Raw genomic sequence first — 22,760 nt, 5'->3', positions numbered from 1 at the left:
AGAGTGTGTGTTTGCATGTATGCATGCTGGTAAAGTGTGTGAGTGACTGTGATGGAGTATAAGCCTGCAAGAGGGTGTGTGCGTAGGTGTGATTGTGGGGGGGAGTGGGGTGTATGTGTGTGTGTATGAGAGAGGATCTGTGTGAGTGTGTGAATATGCAAGAGTGTGTGTGAGAGAGAGTGTAGTGTAGTGGGGTCACCTGTAGTGTGACATGAACCCAAGGTCCCGGTTGAGGCCATCCTCATGGGTATCGAACTTGTTGATCAGTCTCTGTTCGGCCACTCTGTGTTGTTGTGTATCGCGAAGTCCGCCTTGGAGGATGGTCACCTGAAGATTTGAGGCTGAATGTCCCTGACTGCTGAAGTGTTTCCCGACTGGGAGGGAACGCCCCTGTCTGGCAATTGTTGCAAGGTATCCATTCATCCGTGTTCATAGCAACTGCCTGGTCTCACCAATGTATCATGCCTCAAGGCATCCTTGCCTGCAGCATATGAAATAGACTATGTTTGCTGAGTCACACGAGTACCTACCGCGTACGTGGTGGGTGTTGTCCCCACGTGTGATGGTGATATCCATGTCGACACTCTGACACGTCTTGCAGTGGTTGCCAAGACAGGATTGTACTGTGTTGTGGTTGATGTCCTGAAGGCTGGGCAGTTTACTGCAAACAATGGTCTGTTTAAGGCTTGGTGGTTGTTTCAAGGTGAGAAGTGTGGTGTAGGGAAGGTCTTGGTGATGTGTTCATCCTCATCAATAATGTGTTGCAGACTACGAAGAACATGGAGTAGTTTCTCTGCTCCCAGGAAGTACTGGACAATGAAGGGTACCCTATCGCTTGCATCCTGTGTCTGTCTCCTGAGACAGTACAGTTTCTCGCTGTGGTATGTCAGAACTGGCGATTGATGGGTTTAGCATTGTACCCGGTTCTTATAAGGACATCCTTGAGCACCTTCAGGTGTTGTCACGTTCCTCCTCATCTGAACAAATCCTGTGTATGCGTAGGGCTTTTCCGTAGGGAATGACTGTTTTGATATGTTTAGCATGGAAGCTACACAAGTGTAGCATTGTGAGGTTATCCGTGGATTTGCGGTAGATGAACAAAAAAAAAGATGAATTGGTCTTTGGTTTGTCCATGATGCATAGATTGTGAAACATGCAGCCATTAAGCTGGGTGATTTCTGATAGTGTTGACTTTGAGAGTTGAGTAGTTGTCTGACAATTGAGTAGTTGTCAAACCCCAAGCTAACACACCAGCACTATAATGTTCAAAAGCTAGGTGTTGCAGTTGGTTTTTAACCGCCTTTGTTATGGTACTTCCCCCACATGACAAATTAAATGAGATTCATTATTATTTCATTTCAAATGATAATAAATTATCAAATATGAACAACAAACACACTCATGAGCTTTTATTCTCCTTGGCTTAGTCAATATTAAGTTTTCAGCTCTATTTGAGTCTCTAGGTTATTGACAGGGTGATGTGGAGTATATTAAACCAACACTCGATGTAAGGTTCAAATCAATATTTCAAGCACCTTTTATTACACCAGTGGGGAACCAATCTCAACTGGAACACAAGAAAACTTCTCCTATGAAACAAAGGATACAAATGTTTTAACAAGTGGCCCAGTGCTTGCATCTCCAAACTTTTGATCATGTTAACCCCTTCTGTTGTATTACATTGTATCAATCACATTGTATTACATCATGCCATATGATCATTCATTTGCCAATTTAAAAAAGATATCACAACAACCTTCACCAATCACAACTTATGCACCTATATCTATGGTATCAGTTTAACATCCCTGTTATATCAAGGTTACAACATTTTTGTTAAGAGCTTGTCCCTCCCATTATCCTTATCTTATGCAAGCACCTCCTGTGTGACTTATGTGGAAACCCCTTGCAGTCACCAAAACGTCCCTTTATTCTTATTTCCACCTGATCGGCACTTTTCCATTGTCTCTCTGTTAGTCCTTTCCACACTAGCTATATACTTATTATTCCCACTTCGCAGTGCAACTTTAACTACATTTCATTTTTCAGTATTGTGGGTGATTTTTAGGTGGTATTGTTGAGGGAACAAACTGATGGAATAACCTGGCATTCTGGGTCTTAACCCTTTCTAACGTGTTGTGGTAAGTGTCAACTGTAGTCTCTCTGTACCCATTTTGGACATAACATCTTATTGTTCTGAGAGCCAATAATAAACAGACAGTTTCTGTCTTTAAGGTGGAGTACCTCTTTGGATGAGTGTTAATCTTTTGGAGAATCTACTGATTGGTCCATCTCAGATTCACCTCCCTAGAAGAAGACAGTTTGTAACCGGATGTCATTCACATCAATGGCTATTTTAAATGCTTAATTAAAGTTTGGAGATGCCAGCACTGGGCCACTTGTTAAAATGCCCTTCAGCTCTTCAAAAACTGTCTAGTATTTCTCAGTCTGTGCCAACTTTGCTTTGTGTCTGCATTAAGACCGTCAGCAGCATGATTACAATACTGAAGTTTGCAATACACTTGTGGGAGAACCCACAAGTTCCCAAGAACCTCTTGATTTGCCATGTTGGTGCAGGAATGGGGAACCATGCTACTACTTGTACCTTTGCAAACCTGAGCATAACTTGCCCTTGGCCCACTATGTGTATTAAACAGGTCACTTACGCCTGAATGACGTTATGTTTCTTAAGATTTACCACTGGATGAGCTGACTGGATACTCTGGAAGAGGGCTCTCAGTTGATTCAAGAGCATTTCCTGTGTGACGCTTTACACCATGCAATTAGATAACCTGTCACTACCTGGTTCATCAGCCTTTGAAATGTGGCTGGGCTCGTGTTGAATTCAAACAGCAAGACTCAACGCTAGAATCCATCTGGAGTTACAAAGGATGGTATCTCCTTCACATGGACAATAGAACGTAGAACATTACAGCGCTGTACAGGCCCTTCGGCCGGCGATGTTGTGCTGGCCTGTGAAAATAATCTGATGCCCATCTAACCTACACCATTCCATTATTATCCATATGTATGTCCAATGCCTATTTAAATGCCCTTAACGTTGGTGAGACTACTACTGTTGCAGGCAGGCCGTTCCACGCCCCTACTACTACTCTGAGTGAAGAGACTACCCATAATATCTTCCTAAATCTATCACCTTCAGTTTAAAGCTATGTCCCCTCATGTTAGCCTTCACCATCCAAGGAAGAAGGCTCTCACTGTCCACACTATCTAACTCTCTGATTATCCTATACATCTTGATTAAGTCACCTCTCAACCTTCTCCTCGCCAACGAAAACAGCCTCAGTTTCCTCAGCCTTTCCTCATAAGACCTCCCTTCCATACCAGGCAACATCCTAGTAGATCTCCTCCTTCCTATAATGCGGTGACCAGAACTGCATGTAATACTCCAGGTGTGTCTTGTACAGCTGAAGCATGACCTTGTGACTCCGAGACTCAATCCCCCTACCAATAAGCGCCAACATACCATATGCTTTCTTAACAATCCTATCAACTTGGGTGACAACTTTCAGGGACTTATGCACATGGACACCGAAATCTCTCTGTTCATCTACACTGCCAACAATTTTACCATTAGCCCAGTACTCTGCATTCCTGCTATTTCTTCAGAAATGAACTATCTTTTTCTTTAGATTAGATTACTTACAGTGTGGAAACAGGCCCTTCGGCCCAACAAGTCCACACCGCCCCGCCGAAGCGCAACCCACCCATACCCCTTACCTAATACGACGAGCAATTTAGCATGGCCAATTCACCTGACCTGCACATCTTTGGAGTGTGGGAGGAAACTGGAGCACCCGGAGGAAACCCACGCAGACACAGGGAGGATGTGCAAACTCCACACAGAGAATCGCCTGAGGTGGGAATTGAACCCGGGTCTCTGGCGCTGTGAGGCAGCAGTGCTAACCACTGTGCCACCGTGCCGCCCTCACACTTTTCTGTATTAAGCCCCATTTTCCACTTCTTAGTCCAGCTCTGCATCTTATCTATGTCCCTCTGTAACCCACAACATCCTTCAGCACTATCCACAACTCTGCCTACCTTAGTGTCATCTGCAAATTTACTAATCCATCCTTTGACTCCCACATCCAGATCATTTATAAAAAGACAAACAGCAGTGGCCCCAAAACAGATCCTTGCGGCATACAACTGGTAACTGAGCTCTAGATGAACATTTCCCATCAACCACTACCCTCTGTCTTCTTTTCTGATTGGAACTGCTAAATCAACTTCAATCCCAAAACTCCTTATTTTGTATATAGCCTACCGTGTGGAACCTTATCAAATGCCTTACTGAAATCCATATACACATCAACCGCATTACCTTCATGTACCTGTTTTGTCACCTTCTCGAAGAACTCAATAAGGTTAGTGAGGCACAACCTACTCTTCACAAAACCGTTTGACTATTCCTAATCAAATTATTGCTTTCTAGATAATTATAAATCCTATCTCTTATAACCTTACTCACAACCGAAGCTCACTGCCCTATAATTATCAGAGTCCCCTTCTTAAACAAGGAAACAACGTTTGCTATCCTCCAGTCTTCTGGCACTACTCCTGTCGACAATGATGACATAAAGATCGAAGCCAAATGCTCTGCAATCTCCTCCCTGGCATCCCAGAGAATCCGAGGATAAATCCCATCTGGCCCAGCGGTCTCATCTATTTTCAGATCTTCCAAAATTGCTAAAACCTCTTCTTTGGGGAGAAAGTGAGGACTGCAGATGCTGGAGATCAGAGCTGAAAATGTGTTGCTGGAAAAGCGCAGTAGGTCAGGCAGCATCCAAGGAACAGGACGTTTGGCTTATGCCCAAAACGTCGATTCTCCAAAACCTCTTCTTTGTCAATCTCAATCCTATTTAATCTTGTAGCCTGTATCTCCATGTTCTCACTAACATTGCCCTTTTCCAATGTGAATACTGACAAAAAGTATTCATTAAGCTCTTTCCCTCTGTCCTCAGATTCCACACACAACTTTCCACTACTATCTTTGATTTCCCTAATCTTAATTTAGTAATTCTTTTATTCCTGATATACCTATAGAAGGCCTTAGGGTTTTCCTTGATCCTATCCACCAATAACTTCTCATGCCCCCTCCTGGCTCCTCTTACCGCGCTCCTTAGATCTTTTCTGGCTAATTTATAACACTGACGTCCCCTACCTGAGCCTTCTTGCCTCCTCCTCATATAAGCCGCCTTCTTCCTCTTGACAAGAGCTTCAACTTCATTAATAAACCATGGCTCCTTTGCTTGATAACTATCTCCCTGCCTGATAGGTATATCCTTATCAAGGACCTTCAGTATCTGTTCCTTGAATAAGCTCCACATTTCGATTGTGTCCGTCCTCTGCACTTTGCTTCCCCATCCTATGCATCCTAAATCTTGCCTAATTGCATCATAGTTGCCTTTCCCCCAGCTACAACTCTTTCCCTGTGGTACATACCTATCCCTGCTCATTGCTATTGTAAACATAACCGAATTATGGTCACTATTGACAAAATGCTCACCTACCTCCAAATCTAACACTTGGCCAGGTTCATTTCCCAGTACCAAATCCAATATGGCATCACCTCTTGTTGGCCTGTCTACATACTGTGTCAGAAAACTGTCCTGCACACATTGAATAAAAACTGATGCATCTCAGCTACTTGAACTATAGTATTCCCAGTCAATATTGGGGAAGATAAAGTCCGACATAACAACTTCCCTGTTACTCTTGCTCTTATCGAGAATCTTTGCTATCCTTTCCTCTACATCCCTGGGACAATTCAAAGGCCTATAGAAAACTCCCAACAGGGTGACCTCTCCTTTCCTGTTTCTAACCTCAGCGGATGAATCCTCAATCATATTGTACTTGCAGAGTTACATTGTACTTTGTTCAAAAACTGCATGAATTCATGTAAAACTCTGTTATCTCACTTTTTAGATTAGAATCAATCTAAACATCGTTAAGTTAAAAATCATGTTAGAATATCATGATAGTTTCACTTCTTTCATGTGTAAATCACAAAACCTTTTTTAAAAAATGTTGCATTTTCAGGTTAGCGTTTAACAATGGTGATAGCTAGACAATATGTTGTTAGCCCCCTGTGTTCTCTGTCTATGCCATGATGTTTAGATTGATTCTAATCCAAAAAGTGATATTCTAACAGATGAAAGGCTTAACAGACAATCAATTTTTCAATGTATAATTTCAGTTACATCACACTGTAACTTTTTACTATAAATTCTGTGTGTTAGGATTGAGCCCTCCACTACCACCTGATGATGGAGCGACGCTCCAAAAGCTAGTGTGCTTCCAATTAAACCTGTTGGACTATAACCTGGTGTTGTGTGATTTTTAACTTTGTACACCCCAGTCCAACGCCGGCATCTCCAAATCTAAAAACATCATGGCATAGACAGAGAACAAAGGGGACTAACAACATATTGTCTAGTTAACATCAATTGTTACAGTTCACCTGAGAATGCAACTTTTAAAAAAAGGTTTTGTGCTTTACACATGAAAGAAGTGAAACTATCATGGTATTCGAACAGATGAAAAACTCAACAATCAAGGTATTTTTCAATGTATAATTTCAGTTACATCACACTGTAAATTTTTGCTATAAATTCTTGCCTTACAATTCTGTCCTCCACAATCACCTGATGAAGGAGCGACGCTCCGAAAGCTAGTGTGCTTCCAATTAAACCTGTTGGACTATAACCTGGTGTTGTGTGATTTTTAACTTTAAAGGTGTAGCAACTGATTTCCCTCAACCAGTGGCTTAAGTGTAGCACTTGTAGTAAAACCTTCGTTGAATTTGTTCATCTTTCAAACATGCTTCATTCGTTTCTTGCAGGAATAGTTACTTTTTTTTTAAAAGGAAGAGGAAGGTTTTTTTTAATTTCAAAAATATACTTTATTCATAAAATACTTTAATGGTCTGTACAGTTGGACATGCCATACATATGTAAATATTCCATTTGTTTGCATACCGAAACAGAGTAAACATTCCTATTTACAGGTCGGTACGATTACATTTTTAGCTGAGGCATCAGCAGAGCCCAAATGACTGCGCGGGACCCCTGTTCTTCTTTAGGCAGGCAGATGTTACACGGTGGACTTTCCCCACCGTGCCTTGGTGGCAGTTGCCCCAAGCTTCAGCACATCCCTCAACATGTAGTCCTGGAACTTGGAATGTGCCAGTCTGCAACACTCAGTCGGGGTCAACTCCTTCAGCTGGAAGATCAACAGGTTTCGGACCGCCCAGACAGCGTCCTTCACCGAGTTGATGATCCTCCAGGCACAGGTGATGTCGTCTTGATGTGCGTCCTGGGGAACAGGCCGTAGAGCATGGAGTCCCGCGTCACAGCGCCGCTCAGGACGAATCTTGACAAACACCATTGCATTCCTCTCCAGACTTCTTCTGCGTAGGCACATTCCAGAAGGTGTGTGACAGTCTTGTCCCCCCCGCAGCCACTTCGAGGGCAGCGTGCGGTGCGGTTGAGAGTCCAGGCGTGCATAAAGGATCTCACAGGCAGAGCTCTTCTCACCACCAGCCAAGCCATATCTTGGTGCTTGTTGGAAAGTTCTGGCGATGAGGCATTCTGCCAAATGGCTTTGACAGTCTGCTCAGGGAACCGCTCGATAGGATCCGCCCTCTCCTTTTCCCAAAGGGTCTCAAGGACACTACGTGCTGACCACTTCCTGATGGACTTGTGGTCAAAGGTGTTTTTCTTCATAAACTTCTCCACAAAGGACAGGTGATACGGAACAGTCCAACTACTCGGAGCGTTCCGCGGCAGCGAGGCCAGGCCCATCCTTCGCAACACCGGGGACAGGTAGAACCTCAGTACGTAGTGACACTTGGTGTTTGCGTACAGGGGATCCTCGCACAGCTTGATGCAGCCACACACAAAGGTGGCCATCAGGGTGAGGGTGGCATTGGGTGTATTTTTTTCCCCCGTTGCCCAGATCTTTGTACAGCGAGTCCCTTCGGACCTGGTCCATCTTTGACCTCCATATAAACTGGAAGATGGCCCGGGTGACTGCAACGGCACAGGTTCTGGGAATAGGCCAGAGCTGTGCCACGTATAATAGCAATGACAGAGCCTCACACCTGATGACCAGGTTTTTTCCCGCGATGGAGAGCGACCGTAGCTTCCATCTGTCTAGTTTCTGCCTCACTTTGCTGATACGCTCCTCCCAAGACTTGGCGCACACCCCAGCCCCCCCCCCCGAACCAAATACCCAGCACCCTCAGGTGTTGTACTAGCAATCCTGACCGCAGGCCAACTTATTGTCTTGAGATTCATTCTCTGAACATTGACCCAATTTTATCTTCAGGCAGGCTGGTGACGTGTTTACTGAGGGCCTATGGGTACAGGAGGACCCGACGGGCGGTGACGTGTTATTTGTGGGACGGCATTGGGCCCCGGATGTGCTGCGATGCCGAAGGTGAAGCGAAGCCGCAAGCCGCCTCCTGACGGATGGGAGCTGATCGAACCCACCCTGGATGAACTGGACCAGAAAATGCGAGAGGGTGAGCCCAAGGAGAGGGGGATGCGCACGGGGAAGGGGAAAAATTGTCCCCCCCCCCCCCCCCCCCGTCCGCCTCACTTTGGGGAGTTGGAGGGGAGAGAAGGCCGCGAGTAGTTCATGAGGGAAGACTTGCATTTACGTAGCGCCTCTCGGGGCTCGAGGACTCCGCAAAGTGTTTTTTTAAAAAATATATAGCAACGGAAATGCTTTCCGAGGTGTAAGAGTCGCTGCTGTGAAATGGTGGGAAACGCGGCAGCTGGATGGTGCACAGCAAGATCCCACAAATGACAGCTTGTTCGTGATGGATATCGTGGGGGGTGCTGGAGAAACTCAGCAGGTCTGACAGCATCCCTGCAGAGAGTGTAACAGAGTTAACGTTTCTTGTCCAGCGTGACACTCTTCGGACAGTTATTACCGGACTCGGGACATTAACTCTGTTTTCTTTTCACAGATGCTGCCACCCCTGTTGAGTTTTTCCAGCACTTTTTGTTGTTTGTTGCATGTTTCCAGTATCAACTGTATTTTTCTCTCACTTAAGATGATCGGATCATGTTTTTTTGAAATGGTGTTCGAGGGACATACATTGACATACCTGGATGCTGAGATTTACTGCCCTCTGGGACAGAAAGGAAGTCAAGTTGCAAATAGCCTGCTTCAGCCTTAGACTGTTGCTGGAGAGGGAGGACGCAGTCTTGGCTAGGGAATTAAATTTCTGTCAGAGGTGCTGGAGAGGAAGTGCTGAGAATGGCTTGAGAGATCATGGATTTCTGGAGCACTGCCTTGAAGTTAAGAGGAAAATAGCATTGGAATGTTGCTGGAATCAGCCTACCTACCTGCCCCCAAGCATGTTCACATTATATGGTCGAGAACTAGAGGATCTATAAAATAAGTTATATTTTAAAAGTGAGAAGTTTTAAAATGGCACAGTATTCTGAAGCTTCTACTGTCTTCCTCGCTCACATATAGTCAAGTGTAACTTGTCATCAACAGTATTGATTACCAGCCTAACCACTGAACTGATACATTTTAAGGAAAGTGAATTTATTAATTTTAATTCCTCAATCAACAGTTGGAAGAGGTAAAGAATTATATTGTGAATATGTAGCGTGAAGAATAGTTGCATCACGTAAATCTGGGAACTAATGAATCAAAGATCATCCAGAGGGGGGATCACTCCTACCCTTGCCCTGCAGACTCCTGAAAGACTGGTTTGTAAGATTAGATGCTGTCATTTATAAAGTTTATCAATGTTTCTGGAAGACAGTATGGATATTCATTGATATTAGGAATATTAGTGAGTCCTTAATCATTGTACCCAAAGGGAGGTTTCAGTGAAGTACCATTGCTTTTATGAAGGTATTTTAATTGCAACAAAGTCTCATATCTTGACTTTCCACTCTATTGTTACTCATTCTTTTTGTAGCTGAAACTGAGCCTCATGAAGGGAAGAGGAAAGTAGAATCACTGTGGCCTATCTTCAGATTGCACCACCAGCGAACTCGTTACATATTTGATCTATTCTATAAAAGAAAGGCAATTAGCAGAGGTAAGAAAGGAAAGTTTGTTAAGGTAACCTTTTTGAGTTGTTGCTTTTTTTTATTGCAGCCACTGTTACAGATGTCGGTGGGATAGATACTGAGTGCATTCACTGTGATATTGACTTAACAAAGTGCTATGATCTGCTTTTTGATGATGACTCATTGTTTAGTGTTCCACTGCACTTCTGATTTGAGATACCTAGACGATGGAAAAGTTTTGAATGGTCAGGAGGTAAACCATTCTTCACAGATTATACAGCCTGTGCCCAGCCATCGTAATAACACTATTATAACTGGAACAGTTCAGCTTCCAGATAATGAAGACTCCTGGATACTCACCCACTCTGTATTCTTGACAAGGTATAGGGATGAAAACCATTTTGTTTTTTGATCTTTACTTTATCCTTATTTGCTAGAAATGTTATCCACTGCTTGTCAGACAAGACCAGACATTAACGAAGGTCTTGCTGTCAGCTCGTATTGGCTGCTTTGTTATTAGTGGAATCGTGAATTATGCTGAATGCTGAAGTCACAAACAAAAGCCTTCACTTCTGACCGTGTAATGTAGGGAACATCATTGCTTAAACAGCTGTAAACAGGTGAACTGAAGATCCTTACCTGAAGATCTCTTGCAGTTACATCCTTGGGCTATGATTAATGATATCCAACAATGACAGTCATCTTTGCATTGTATATCACTTCTCTTACTGGAAGTGCTTTCCCTTTGGCTCCCATTTGTGTTTTTTTCGAGTGCCTTTTTGTGCTATACTTGGTCAAATGTCTTGGTTGAAGGATCCATTCTCACCTCACCCCTGGCATCTGCTTTGACATCCATATCTAGAAAAAAACTACAATGATTGGATCCTGTCAATTCCAAAGTGTCAATGAGTGGGTTTTGTTTGATGACTTTGATTTCCTTAGGAGGAAACTGCTCAGAGAAATCTTAACCTGACCAATAACCATTCTGCTTGTTTAATTCACCTTTTACAGGTAAATTCCAGTATCATCTCTACATGGGGAAGCAGCTAAATTTGGTTCATTTAATCATCTTGAATCCTGTCAGGCTTTAGAAATTTTCCAAATGCTGAAATATCTGGTGTCATGTAGAATTGAATAATACAACTTTTCACTGATTTGCCTACCCAGGCTTCTGAAAAATTAAAATTGCCATAGTTCCAGACAACCATCAGGCTGCTATCTCATTAGACAGAGATGACTGGTGGCCATTTAACATGAGGGTAAATGAGTCTCAGTTAAGGGGCACATTTTAGAAGGGAGGCCTTCATAGAAACCTTTTGTGGTGTAAAATTGGAATCTGCATGGGCTACTATATTATAATTGTTTACAATTTTTTTCTTGGTCTTTTTGAAAGATGTTTTCTTTCTCATTCATTGCCTTCCAGAATAGTAAGAAACTGAAGCAACCAGCTTCTTTTATAACAGGACACAAAGTTGATTAAAATAATCAGTCCTTACTGTGACCGTGTTTCTTGTGTATATAAGTTTAATATGCATGTCCATCAATGTTTATTTGTGCATTAGTATTGGAATTTCTGACATTTTTAGTGTGTTTTATAGCGAACAAAGCTCCTGTAAGTGTGTGCAATGTATCTGAAATTAAGTTCCAGCTGCCAGACAGGAAACTGATAATTGGTGCTTTCTGCTATTTCAGTAATTGCAGCATTGGCAGTGTGATTTCTCATGCACTCAAATTTATTGCATTGGTGAAAGATTGGAGTGCCACGTAACTGGTGTTTAAATCCTGGGAAGAGCGAGTAATATGTTTTGTTTGTCCGTCCTATGTACAGGCCCTATTCACAGTGCACAATCGTTAGTCTGATAGTTCTGAAGATTTTGAGATTAATTCACTATAATTAAATGGGCTCTTTCACAATCTTGTTTTGTAGAGCTCTATGATTATTGTATAAGGGAAGGATATGCTGACAAGAATCTCATTGCTAAGTGGAAGAAACAGGGCTATGAGAACCTGTGCTGTCTTCGCTGCATTCAGACCCGAGATACCAATTTTGGAACAAACTGCATCTGCAGGGTCCCCAAGAGCAAGCTTGAAGTGGTGAGTCTCTCTTTCTACACTGAGATCTCCTCTCTACAGTGAATCTGTTCAGAGCTCACAAACTTTATCAGTCAGAGCTGTGTCATTTAAGTTGGCATCAATTTGTTTAAGCATACTGCTGTGAAAAAAACTTTACATTTTCTGTATGCTTGTGACAAATTAATAATTCACCCAAGTGTCTGACTTCTAAAAAGTTTACAATAATTAAAAATATAAATATTGAAGCATACTTCATCGGGATATATTTTCAGTGTGAAGCACTTCCCATAATGCACACTTTGCATATTTAATGGATAATAATTTAATATATACATATAATTAAAACATTAATATTAAAAGGTAATTTCACAAGTTATATAAAAATAATTTACAAAAACAATACATTGTAAAGATCGCAATTTCCTAATTCTGTATCGTCAATGTTTCATGAACTCCATTCAGTTTTGAATGTCAAATCTCCTTCCTTGTGGTCAATATGCAAGATTTAGATTAGACAAAAGTGCATAAAATATAAAATTCTCTAGGGTAGCATGTCACTCTGTTAAATAATTTGTTGTGTATGTATGGACAGAACTTTGAGGTTCAAGACACCATTAGAACAATGCAGCACAGGAACATTCCCTTTGGCCCTCCAGCCTGCATCGACTCAGTATGCCCTTCTAAACTAAATCTTTCTTCACTTACTGGATTAGTATCTCTCTATTCCCTTCCAATTCATGTTACAGAACTGACTGTACAAGATGGTTGCGTTCTTGTGCAATCATGCTTTAGAAACAGCACTTAGTGTTGGTGCTGCAATCACGATACAGTCAACACGTTCTAAAAGTTTGTGCTGTAGAAACAGTGTCACTAATTTGTCAATGGCGTGATGGTGAATTGGCGTTGACGAAATGCATATTATAACAGAGCGACCTGTATTCATGCAGGTGCTTCTTAAACGCTGCTATTGTGTCTGCTTCCACCACTTCCTCTGGCAGCGCATTCAAGGGACTCACCACCCTTCATGTGAAAAACATGCCTCACACATCTCTTTTGAACTCTTGCCTCCCCACCCTGGGTCCTTCAACCTGTGTCCCCTAGTAATTAACCCCTCCACCCTGGGAGGGGGGGAAAGCCTCATACTTTCCACCATATTCCTGCCATTCACAATTTTAGAAACTTCTGTCAGGTCACCCCTCAACCTGCTGTGTTCGATGGAAAACCAATCCAGTTTATCCAATCTTTCTTCATAACTAAAATCCCCCAATATTTTACACTGCAGAGGTACTGCCATTTCTTTAAAGTGTGTGGAGTCCTTTTGAGGATGGTTAGATAACTGATTTAGATCATAAAGCTGGGACAGAAATGTCATTGTTATTTGGAAGTTGTAATATGGACCCCAGCTTCAACTAGATTTGCCTCAAAGGTCCACAATTCTGATATGTAGTAATTTGAAGATTTTTCTAAGTTTACTGTGTTGAAAGTATTTCACAAAGTGTAAATAGATAACGAAAGATGTGAAGCTGAAGAAACTATTGACAGGAATAATGAAACCCTTCGACAGTGGGTTCTGGTAAGAGATTTCAGAAGAAGCCCCAAGCAAGTAGCAACAAAAACAGAAATTGCTGGAAAAGCTCAGCAGGTCTGGGAGCATCTGTGAAGAGAAGTCAGCATTAATGTGTTGGGTCTGGTGACCCTTGAACAAAGAAAAGTACAGAACAGGAACAGGCCCTTTGGCCCTCCAAGCCTGCGCTGATCCAGATCCTCTGTCTGAACCTGTCGCCTATTTTCTAAAGATATGTATCCCTCTGTTCCCTGTCCATTCATTATCTGTCTAGATACAGCTTAAATGACACTATCATGCCTGCCTGTACCGCCTCTGCTGGCAATGTGTGCCAGGCATGCATCTCTCCCTTAAACTTTTCCCCTCTCACTTTGAACTCATGACCCCTAGTGATTGAGTCCCCCCACTCTGTGGGGGGGAAAGCTTCTTGCTATCCACCCTGTATGTACCTGTCATGATTTTGTCGACCTCAATCAAGCCACTCCCCGCCCCCCAACCTCTGCTTTTTTAATGAAAATAATCCTAATCTACTCAACCTGACTTCATAGCTAGTGCCCTTCATACCAGGCCACATCCTGGTGAACCTCCTCTGCACCCTCTCCAAAGCATCCACATCCTTTTGGTAATGTGGCAACCAGAACTGTACGCAGTTTTCCAAATGTGGCCAAACCAAAGTTTTGTACAACTGTAACATGACCTGCCAACTCTTGTTGTACTCAATATACCCCGTTTGATGAAGGAAAGCATGCTGTATGCCTTGACCTGCATTCCCACCTTCAGGTTACAATGGACCTAAACACTCCAGATCTTTCTGTACATCAGGTTTTCCCGGGGCTTCTCCAGCTACAGAGGAACCTCAATTATCTGAAGGACACGGATGGGGAGTATTTCATTCGGTTAATCGAGTGCCAGATAATCTAGTTAGCCAAGCATCGGGATCTTGCGATCTTGTTCAGATAATCCAAAATTCAGTTAATCGAATGCCAGATAATCAAGATTCCTCTGTACTGTATTCCTTTGTGCTATATAGTTTGCTGTTGAATTTGATCTTCCAAAATGCATCATCTCGCATTTGCTCGGATTGAACTCCATCTGCTATTTCTCTGCCTAACTCTCCAATCTATCTATATTCTGCTGTATTCTCTGATAGTCCCCGTTACTATCTTCTACTCCACCAATCTTAGTGTCATCTGCAAACTTGCTAATCAGACCAGCTATACCTTCCTCTAGATCATTTATGTATATCCTTCCTCAGGACAGTTCTCAGGAAAAGACGCTGGAGCTGAAACATTAACTCTGATTTATCTTCACAAGATGCTGCTAGATCTGCTGAGCTTTTCCAGCAACTTCTGATTTTTTTTCTGATTTACAGCATCTGCAGTTCTTTCTGTTTTTATCCAAGCAAATAGGGCCTACTGCCCCCTCTGAAATGTTATTGTTTTGCACTCAGTAGTTTTCACAATGGGTGGTACTTTATTTTGTCTGCCATTTAGCATAGAACAGAGTCTGTGTGATACCTTTCATGCTCCTCTGGTTGCCTGCATGCAGCTTAGCTGTAACATTGAACCAAGTTGGTTGGAAGCATGGATATAATTGCTGAGAATGCTTGTAGGTGAGGGTGTTGGTCCTGCCAATCAGGAAATGCCACCTCATTCAGGATTGGATATTGGGACAAATGGCCTAACCGAATTAGTAGAAATTGGTGAGGGCAATGCTAAACCCAAACCCATGTGCTTGGATGATATTGCTAAGGCCCAGGATAGAAAGAAGGAAGCGATAATCCAGGGATTAACTTTGGCGAATTGTACAGGTATGAGTAGTTCAGTTTTCTTGTGATCATCAAAATTCAGGTTGAGACTGCTTTATAACCATTTCTCTTTTATCTCCTCACAGGGCAGGATTATTGAGTGCACACACTGTGGATGCAGAGGCTGCTCTGGTTGAAATTGTCCTTATTGGATGAAAGGGGTTTTAATTTATGTATAATCCAGTTTTATTTTGACTCAATATATGGACCATGATTATGACAAGATGTACTGTGTTTGCTGTAGCTCTCTACTAGGTAGCTTTGTTCCTTGACATGGAGTATAATGAATTAGAATGTATTTTCAAACTGAAGCTTTGGAGTGCCATAGTCTTTATAAAATAACAGTTATGGAACCAGTGTAATGCACAAATGGACCCAGGTGGCATCCAAGTGCACTCTGAATCGCCGTGTTACAAAGGGGGGGAATTTAATTTTTGTGCAATTACACCTTTGGTTTCTGCAGACAGCCTTTAAAAGATGACCATGGCCACTCTGGGCTGGCTCATTCCTTCAAAGCAATTACATCAATAGTCAACTATAATTGAAGGTCATCCTATTCTACATCCAATTTCAAGATTTCTGTTATTTTCTGACCGTTGATTTGATCTGCATTGAAAGTTTCTGTGAAATAAAGTCTTTGTTCATTTCCCAGCACTGTTGTTTTGTTTAAACTTCCTACAAAACAAAACCTTTTTTTAGTGTCCGTTTCCAGCTCTATTCCAGGTTACAGAGGTAGATGCACTGCCCAAATTAGTCTGCACTGTCACCTCTGCAAAGTAAACCCCATTCTGTGTAAGGCACCTTAATTATAAAGATCAATAATAATAAAGATCAGTACGTATTTAGTACCTTGTATTCAAAAGCATTATACGTCAAAGTTTAGATCTTGTACTTGATTAAAAGGAAGAATAGGGCAGATGCAAAGAATAGAGGGATTTAGACCAAGAGCAGGCAGAAGAAATTAGTTTAATTTAACATCATGTTCAGCACAATGTGAGCTGAAGGGCCCTTTCCTGTGCTGTACAGTTTTATGTTTGGTGTTTTTTTCTGTAATAAAACCATTTGAAAAATCTATTTCTTGCCTTCCCTTCAAGTGAGTAAATTAGATCTTATGGTGAAACAATGGCTTCAAGTGACATATTCAAGACACTGAGCAATTAATCCTCGTAGGTCTATGCCCTCTGACTTCATGCATATTGGAATTTATTTCCCTGATTATTACTGCATCCTTCTCTTTTTTTGTTAAGAGCAGATACTTTTAGGGATATATTAAGATCAGCTTTCACTGGGTTTATCTACCAATATAATTCTGAATTTTCTTGCCTTACTATGAAGAGGTAAAAGCACTTGAGTGGAAATTCTGACCTTTCTGTTTCCTTGTGTTTTAATAAAGTAAACACTGATGCATGCAAATTGTAACCGTCCTGGTGTGATAATGTGCATTTTTTATTTTTTATCAGGAATGTAGATTACTTTCATCCTGTTTAAAGGGTCGCTGGTGTGGGAAGTATATTCCTCACTGCAGCAAATGTCAGTCTTTTACTTCCAAGTGCATGCAATATAAGGGTAATGGGCTAATGCTGTAGTTGCCACACTTAGCTTATAAGTCAAATCTTGATTCCAGTTACACCAGTACATTGTATGTTAAAAGCAAGGTGTTATTGGGGTTCAGGGTTACGTTGTGTAAAAGTAACAAGATTGATACTGTTCTCCTATATAATCTCACAATAATGTTTTATATTCCACCCTAAAAGGGATAAGTGGCTGGAACCATATTTTCAACATAAATACTTAATATGTTTATTCTAGGATTTCAGTAAATCTGACGGCATGATAAGTGGCAATCTGTAAACTACAAATAAGTTTAATCATTTAGCTTAACATTCCCTTTTTCATGAAGTTGTTTGTTGGTTTGCTGAGCTGGTTGATTTTTCTTGCAAACGTTTGTCTCCCTCCTGGGTGACCTCTTCAATGCTGTGTCGTCTCTGGATGAATACTGCACTGAAGATGTCACCCAGATGTTTGCAAGAAAATCAACCAACTCAACGAACTGACCAACAACTTCAACCACAACCTGAGCTACAGATCTTCAGTATAATCTTAAATTCCCTTTTTACTGTTTCTAGCTTGTGTTTAGAAAGCGGCTCTCATTCATTTCTCTACAATTCCTGTTTCTTTAGACACCCTCCCTCCACTTGCTTTTTAACACAAAATAACTGTGAAACCCCATGTTAGTAAATGGGTAATAAAACAAAAAAAACTGGTCTTTTGAAAAACTAGACCACGCTTGTCCTGAAGAGATCAGAAAGTCAAAGCCGTTGTCTTGGCCCTGCGGTAATAGTGCTGGAAATGAAAGGCCAGTGCTTCCCAGCTGAGTAGTGACTTGACAGCAGCTTGAGAGCTGGCAATTAAAGAATGACAGGAGGAGACTCTTTGGCTCTCAGTGCCTTTAACTGGCTCTAGGAAAGAGCTATTTAATTACACCTACTGCCATGTTCTTTACCTACAGCCTTACAATTTTTTGCAACGTAGCAAGTGTCCTTTAGGGAAGGAAACCTGCCACTCTTACCTAGTCGTGCCTCATGTGACATCGGACTCGCAGAAATGAGATTTGATTAGATCAGATTCCCTACAGTGTGGCAAGGCCCTTCGGCCCAACAGGTCCACACCGACCCTTCCAAAGAGTAACCCACCCAGACTCATTTCCCCCTGACTAATGCACCTAACACTATGGGCAATTTAGCATGGGCAATTTAGCATAGCCAATTTACCTGACTCGAATGTGGGAGGAAACTGGAGCACCCAGAGGAAACCCACGCAGACATGAGGTTGGAATCAAACCCGGGTCCCTGGCACTGTGAGGCAGCTGTGCTAAACACTCTCAGCCACCATGCTGCCCACAAACTCTAAACTGCCTCCTGAACAATCAGGGATGGGTAATGAATGCTGGTATAGTCAGTGGAGGCCACATCCAGTCATCAAGTTTTTTTAAAAACTGTCTATCCAAAAGGTGAATCCACTTCAAACATCCTGTAATAACGTGGGTATAAGAAATTTCTACGTCTTTTGTACTATTTTTTTCTGGCAAGTTTTCCTAAATCTGCCACCTTCTGGACACTAACGTGGCTGTCTGTACTATCCTGCGCATTTTATCTTCTCTCAACTTTTACTTGAATGGAGATCAACCATAATTTTTATAGTTTCTCATAACTAAAGTCTAGCATTGCATGTATCATTTTCATAAATCTCTGCACCCTCTCTAAGGCTCTGAAAGCCTTGATAAAGTGTGGCACTAGTAATCATCACAATATTGCAGCTGGAATATAACCAGTCTTTGGGAAAACCTGGCGTTGTTTCCTTATTTTTGTAAATAGAAGCATAGAGTATAAAACAAAGGTTCCCACATCTTTTTAACAGATTTTCAACCTGTCATGCTACCTCCAAAGAGTTGGGTACCGATGTCCATACACTTCTCTATTCCTGCTGCATTCACCCTGAGATTGCAGTTTATTCCTATTGTTCCTGTTCATTTCACCAAAATCTATTACTTCACAATTCTGCCTTAAATTTTAACAGGCATGTGTCTGCCCATTTTTTTTTTGTCCATGTCCTCCTACAGTATGTCACTATATATCTCATTGTTAGCACAGGTTTATGCTATCTTCAAACTTTGAAATTTTGCTCTGCAGTCACAAATTATATAAACAAATGTGCCCCAATACTGACTCCTGCCGGACATCTGAGAAACAGTAGTTTAGGATGCTGGTTTCTGAGCCGTAACCAATTATGTGTATAGTACATACAGTCAGTCACTGCCCCTTCAAGCAAATGGGCTTCAGTCTTGTTAAGAATTTTATCAGCTTGTATCTTCACCAGTCTCTGTGGCACAATAAGTCAGCGTGTTTGGCCCTTAACCGAAAGGTTGGTGGTTCGAGCTCACCCAGAGACGCACCTGCAGCTGCTCCTACTAAGCTTGTTTTATCTCTGGGTGGTTCGTGGTTAGCACTGCTGCCTCACAGCACCAAGGTCCTGGGTTCGATTCCCACCTGTCTGTGGAGTCTGTACATTCTCCCTGTGTCTGTGTAGGTTTCCTCCCACAATCCTGGACATGCTAAATTGCCCACGGTGTTAGGTGCGTTAGTCAGGGGTAAATATAGGGTAGGGGAATGGGTTTGGGTGGGTTTCTCTTCGGAGGGACGGTGTGGACTTGTTGGGCCGAAGGGCCTGTTTCCACACTATAGAGAATCTAATCTTATCAAAATGGTTTCAAAAGTTCATAACCACATCAACCAATCTAACCTCAGCAACCCTTACCTCATTACCATACTTACATTAAATAGCTCCATGATGGCTTCCATGGGTGATGAGGCAACATCGACCTGGCAAAGGAAACACTTACCACACTCTTAGAAGAGACCATCACACACACCCCAACCACCTTCAATCACATTACCAACGAAAACATCATGAAGCTCGTGGACCTGTGCCTCACCACCCACTTCACCTTCAACAACTTCATCTACAAACAAACCAACAGCACACCCATGGGATCTCCACTATCAGGATTCATAGCAGAAGCGGTAATGCAAAGGCTAGAACAAACAGCCCTACCAACCATCAAACCAAAATTCTGGGTCCACTGTGTAGATGACACCTTTGTCATCACAAAATGAAACAAGATAGAAGAGACATTCAACATCATCAACAACACCCTCACAGGCATAAAGTTCACCAAGGAGGAAGAAACCGATAACAAACTCACATTCCTGGACGTCACAGTCAAAAGAACGGACAACGGAGAACTACAAACCTGCGTATACAGAAAACCGACAAAACACTGACCAAATACTTAACTACACCAGCAACCATCCCAACACACACAAACGAAGCTGTATCAGAACACTATTCCAATGAGCCACCACACACTGCAGCACAGATGAATTTCGGAAAACAGAGGAGAACCACCTATACGACGTATTCAAGAAGAACGGATACTCAAAAAATACAGTGCACAGATTCCTCAAGAACAAACCACGACAAGCAGACCAAACCCAGCCAGAAACCCTAACCACCTTACCATACATCAAAGAAGTTTCAGAAATGACAGCCAGACTACTGAGACCCCTCGGAATCCTAGTAGCACACAAACCCACAAACACTCTCAAACAAAAACTAACAAACTTAAAAGTCCCAGTACAACCTATGGACAAAACCAATGTCATCTACAAAATTCCATACAAGGACCGCCACAAACACTACGTAGGACAAACAGGAAGAAAGTTAGTCACCAGGATACACAAACACCAGCTCGCCACAAAAAGACACAACCCTCTCTCCCTCGTAGCCCTACACACGGATGGAAAAAAACCACCATTTCGATTGGGACAACACATCTATCCTGGAACAGGCTAAGCAAAGACATGCCAGAGAATTCCTAGAGGCCTGGCACTCCAACCACAACGCCATAAACAAACACATAGATCTAGATACCATCTATCAACCCCTCAGAAAACAAACAGGAAATGATATCACCACAAACCCCAGGAACCCCATCCAGGAGAAAGATATAAATAGAAAGCAGGAGACGACAGCTTCGCTTCACTTGGAGGTCGCCACTGATGATGTTACCTAGTCATGTAATGAAACATCTGGATATCAAACCTATAGCTCAGCGATCAAAACCTACACCCTATATAAAAGAGACCTAAGGCGCAACCTTTTCATGCAGAGGGTACGTGTATAGAATGAGCTGCCAGAGGAAGTGGTGGAGGCTGGTACAATTGCAACATTTAAAAGGTATTTGGGTGGATATATGAATAGGAAGGGTTTGGCGGGATATGGGCCGGATGTTGACAGGTGGGACTAGATTGGGTTGGGATATCTGGTTGGCATGGACAGGTTGGACTCTATGACGTCTCTTTTATATTGTTACTGTAATCACACTTTATTTACCCCATTTTTCAGTTCTTCCCATGTTTTCTGTTTAGTTTTCTACTGAATTATGAATACAATAAATCATAATCCCTTTTTGTTTCATTTTAATTTCTATGACTTGCCATTTTAGTTTTAGATGTCCATCTTCTCCCTAGTCTAAGGACTCTTTTTTCGAACATCTCCCATTGCTTATTTGCTGTTCTACCTGTTACTGGTTTCCCAGAACTAGTCTAGCACCTTTCTGAACAGGCTGGAAACTTTTTAATGAAGACTGTTCTTGTGCACACCTCTTTGTTATTATACTAAAGCACAATAGGAAAATAAGCGTAAGGGTATGTGAACATCCCAATTATCAGTTCTTATGCATAACTGCAATCTTTCTACAAATTGGCTCCTCTGTCATTGTCCCACGACTTTGTCGCCTATAAGATATCCGGTAACTAAAATTACTCCTCTGTTGTTTCTTAATTAGAACAAAATAGATTCAGCCCTTAAACACTCAGGACATTAGCCCTTTCTGGTGCTATAACCAACACCTAGATCATGTTGCTAGATCCTTTCTTTCCCTCTCTATCATGTCTGAATACACTGCAAACGACAAATATAAAAAGCCTATTTCTCTTTCAGTTTAAATTAGCTCTCCATTACAGTTGCTGTAATGGATACATCTACTTGCACTTGCAGTTCATTCATCTTATCTCAACATGCATGGGTGCAAAGTCCACTTGACTCAAACTTCCTCAGCTCCAATGCCTCCTATATCTGAACTACCTTTTCCTTAATCCATTTGTCTCTCCTAGTCCCCTTTGTATCTTAATTATTTTCTCATTGTTTATCCTGGTGCTCCTACTCATGTCAAATTAGTTTAAACGTTGCTTTACAACATTAAGCCATCTCCCCCACTCCATCCCGCAGTATTAATTGCAATCCTGGAGTGGTGCAACCCGTTCAACGTTTACAAGTCTGAAAGCCCCAGGAATCTGAAGGCCTCCCCTCATACTCCAGCCAAGTGCTAACCCGACTTATTGCTTCCTTACCTATGTGGTTTTGGAAATAATTCAGAAGTCAAATTTTTAAAAAGGCAGTCCTGTTTCTTTGTTTAATCCTGTATAAATTTAATGAGGTTGAAAAGGAACTTTCATATTTGGCCCATGGGACAAAAATCAAAGCTATCCCTGACACAGATGATGTGCAGAGTATACTCGACATAAAGAGAACTGATTATGTTTGAAAATCAAAGTGAATTTTCTATTTCTTATCGTGTGCCTGCTGAGCAGGGCTATTGCCAAACTTCCTTTGAAGCTTCTTGCCCCAGTGA

At 42.0% G+C, this 22,760-nt stretch overlaps 2 protein-coding genes across 2 annotated transcripts in view; one reads left to right on the top strand and one right to left on the bottom strand.

Moving 5' to 3' along the window:
- LOC140464787 (uncharacterized) overlaps positions 1-5,351 on the bottom strand; it is a 38,575-nt gene extending 33,224 nt beyond the window's left edge. Inside the window, exon 1 of the mRNA XM_072560274.1 lies at positions 5,136-5,351. Within this exon, the coding sequence (XP_072416375.1) occupies positions 5,136-5,351 (216 nt within the window). The remainder of the gene's footprint in view (positions 1-5,135) is intronic.
- A 3,051-nt stretch (positions 5,352-8,402) lies between these two features.
- bud31 (BUD31 homolog) lies at positions 8,403-16,582 on the top strand. Its single transcript, XM_072559362.1, has 4 exons — positions 8,403-8,548; positions 9,971-10,093; positions 11,992-12,158; positions 15,595-16,582. The coding sequence occupies exons 1-4, from the start codon at positions 8,455-8,457 to the stop codon at positions 15,643-15,645; spliced, it is 435 nt and encodes a 144-aa protein (XP_072415463.1). The 5' UTR covers positions 8,403-8,454; the 3' UTR covers positions 15,646-16,582.
- Positions 16,583-22,760: the final 6,178 nt, after the last annotated feature.

The sequence above is a fragment of the Chiloscyllium punctatum genome, chromosome 40 (genome assembly GCF_047496795.1).
Source record: "Chiloscyllium punctatum isolate Juve2018m chromosome 40, sChiPun1.3, whole genome shotgun sequence".
Lineage (NCBI taxonomy): Eukaryota > Metazoa > Chordata > Chondrichthyes > Orectolobiformes > Hemiscylliidae > Chiloscyllium > Chiloscyllium punctatum.
The sequence above is the reverse complement of the archived record's forward strand: the minus strand, read 5'-3'. Positions and strand labels throughout refer to the sequence as shown.

What these genes read in the sequence shown, in the direction of transcription:
- bud31 (XM_072559362.1), top strand. Translation starts at nt 8,455, where the DNA reads ATGCCGAAGGTGAAGCGAAGCCGCAAGCCGCCTCCTGACGGATGGGAG. An exon ending in AAGAAAGGCAATTAGCAGAG is followed by an intron (nt 10,094 to 11,991) that starts GTAAGAAAGGAA and finishes CTTGTTTTGTAG; the next exon opens with AGCTCTATGATTATTGTATA. An exon ending in CCAAGAGCAAGCTTGAAGTG is followed by an intron (nt 12,159 to 15,594) that starts GTGAGTCTCTCT and finishes ATCTCCTCACAG; the next exon opens with GGCAGGATTATTGAGTGCAC.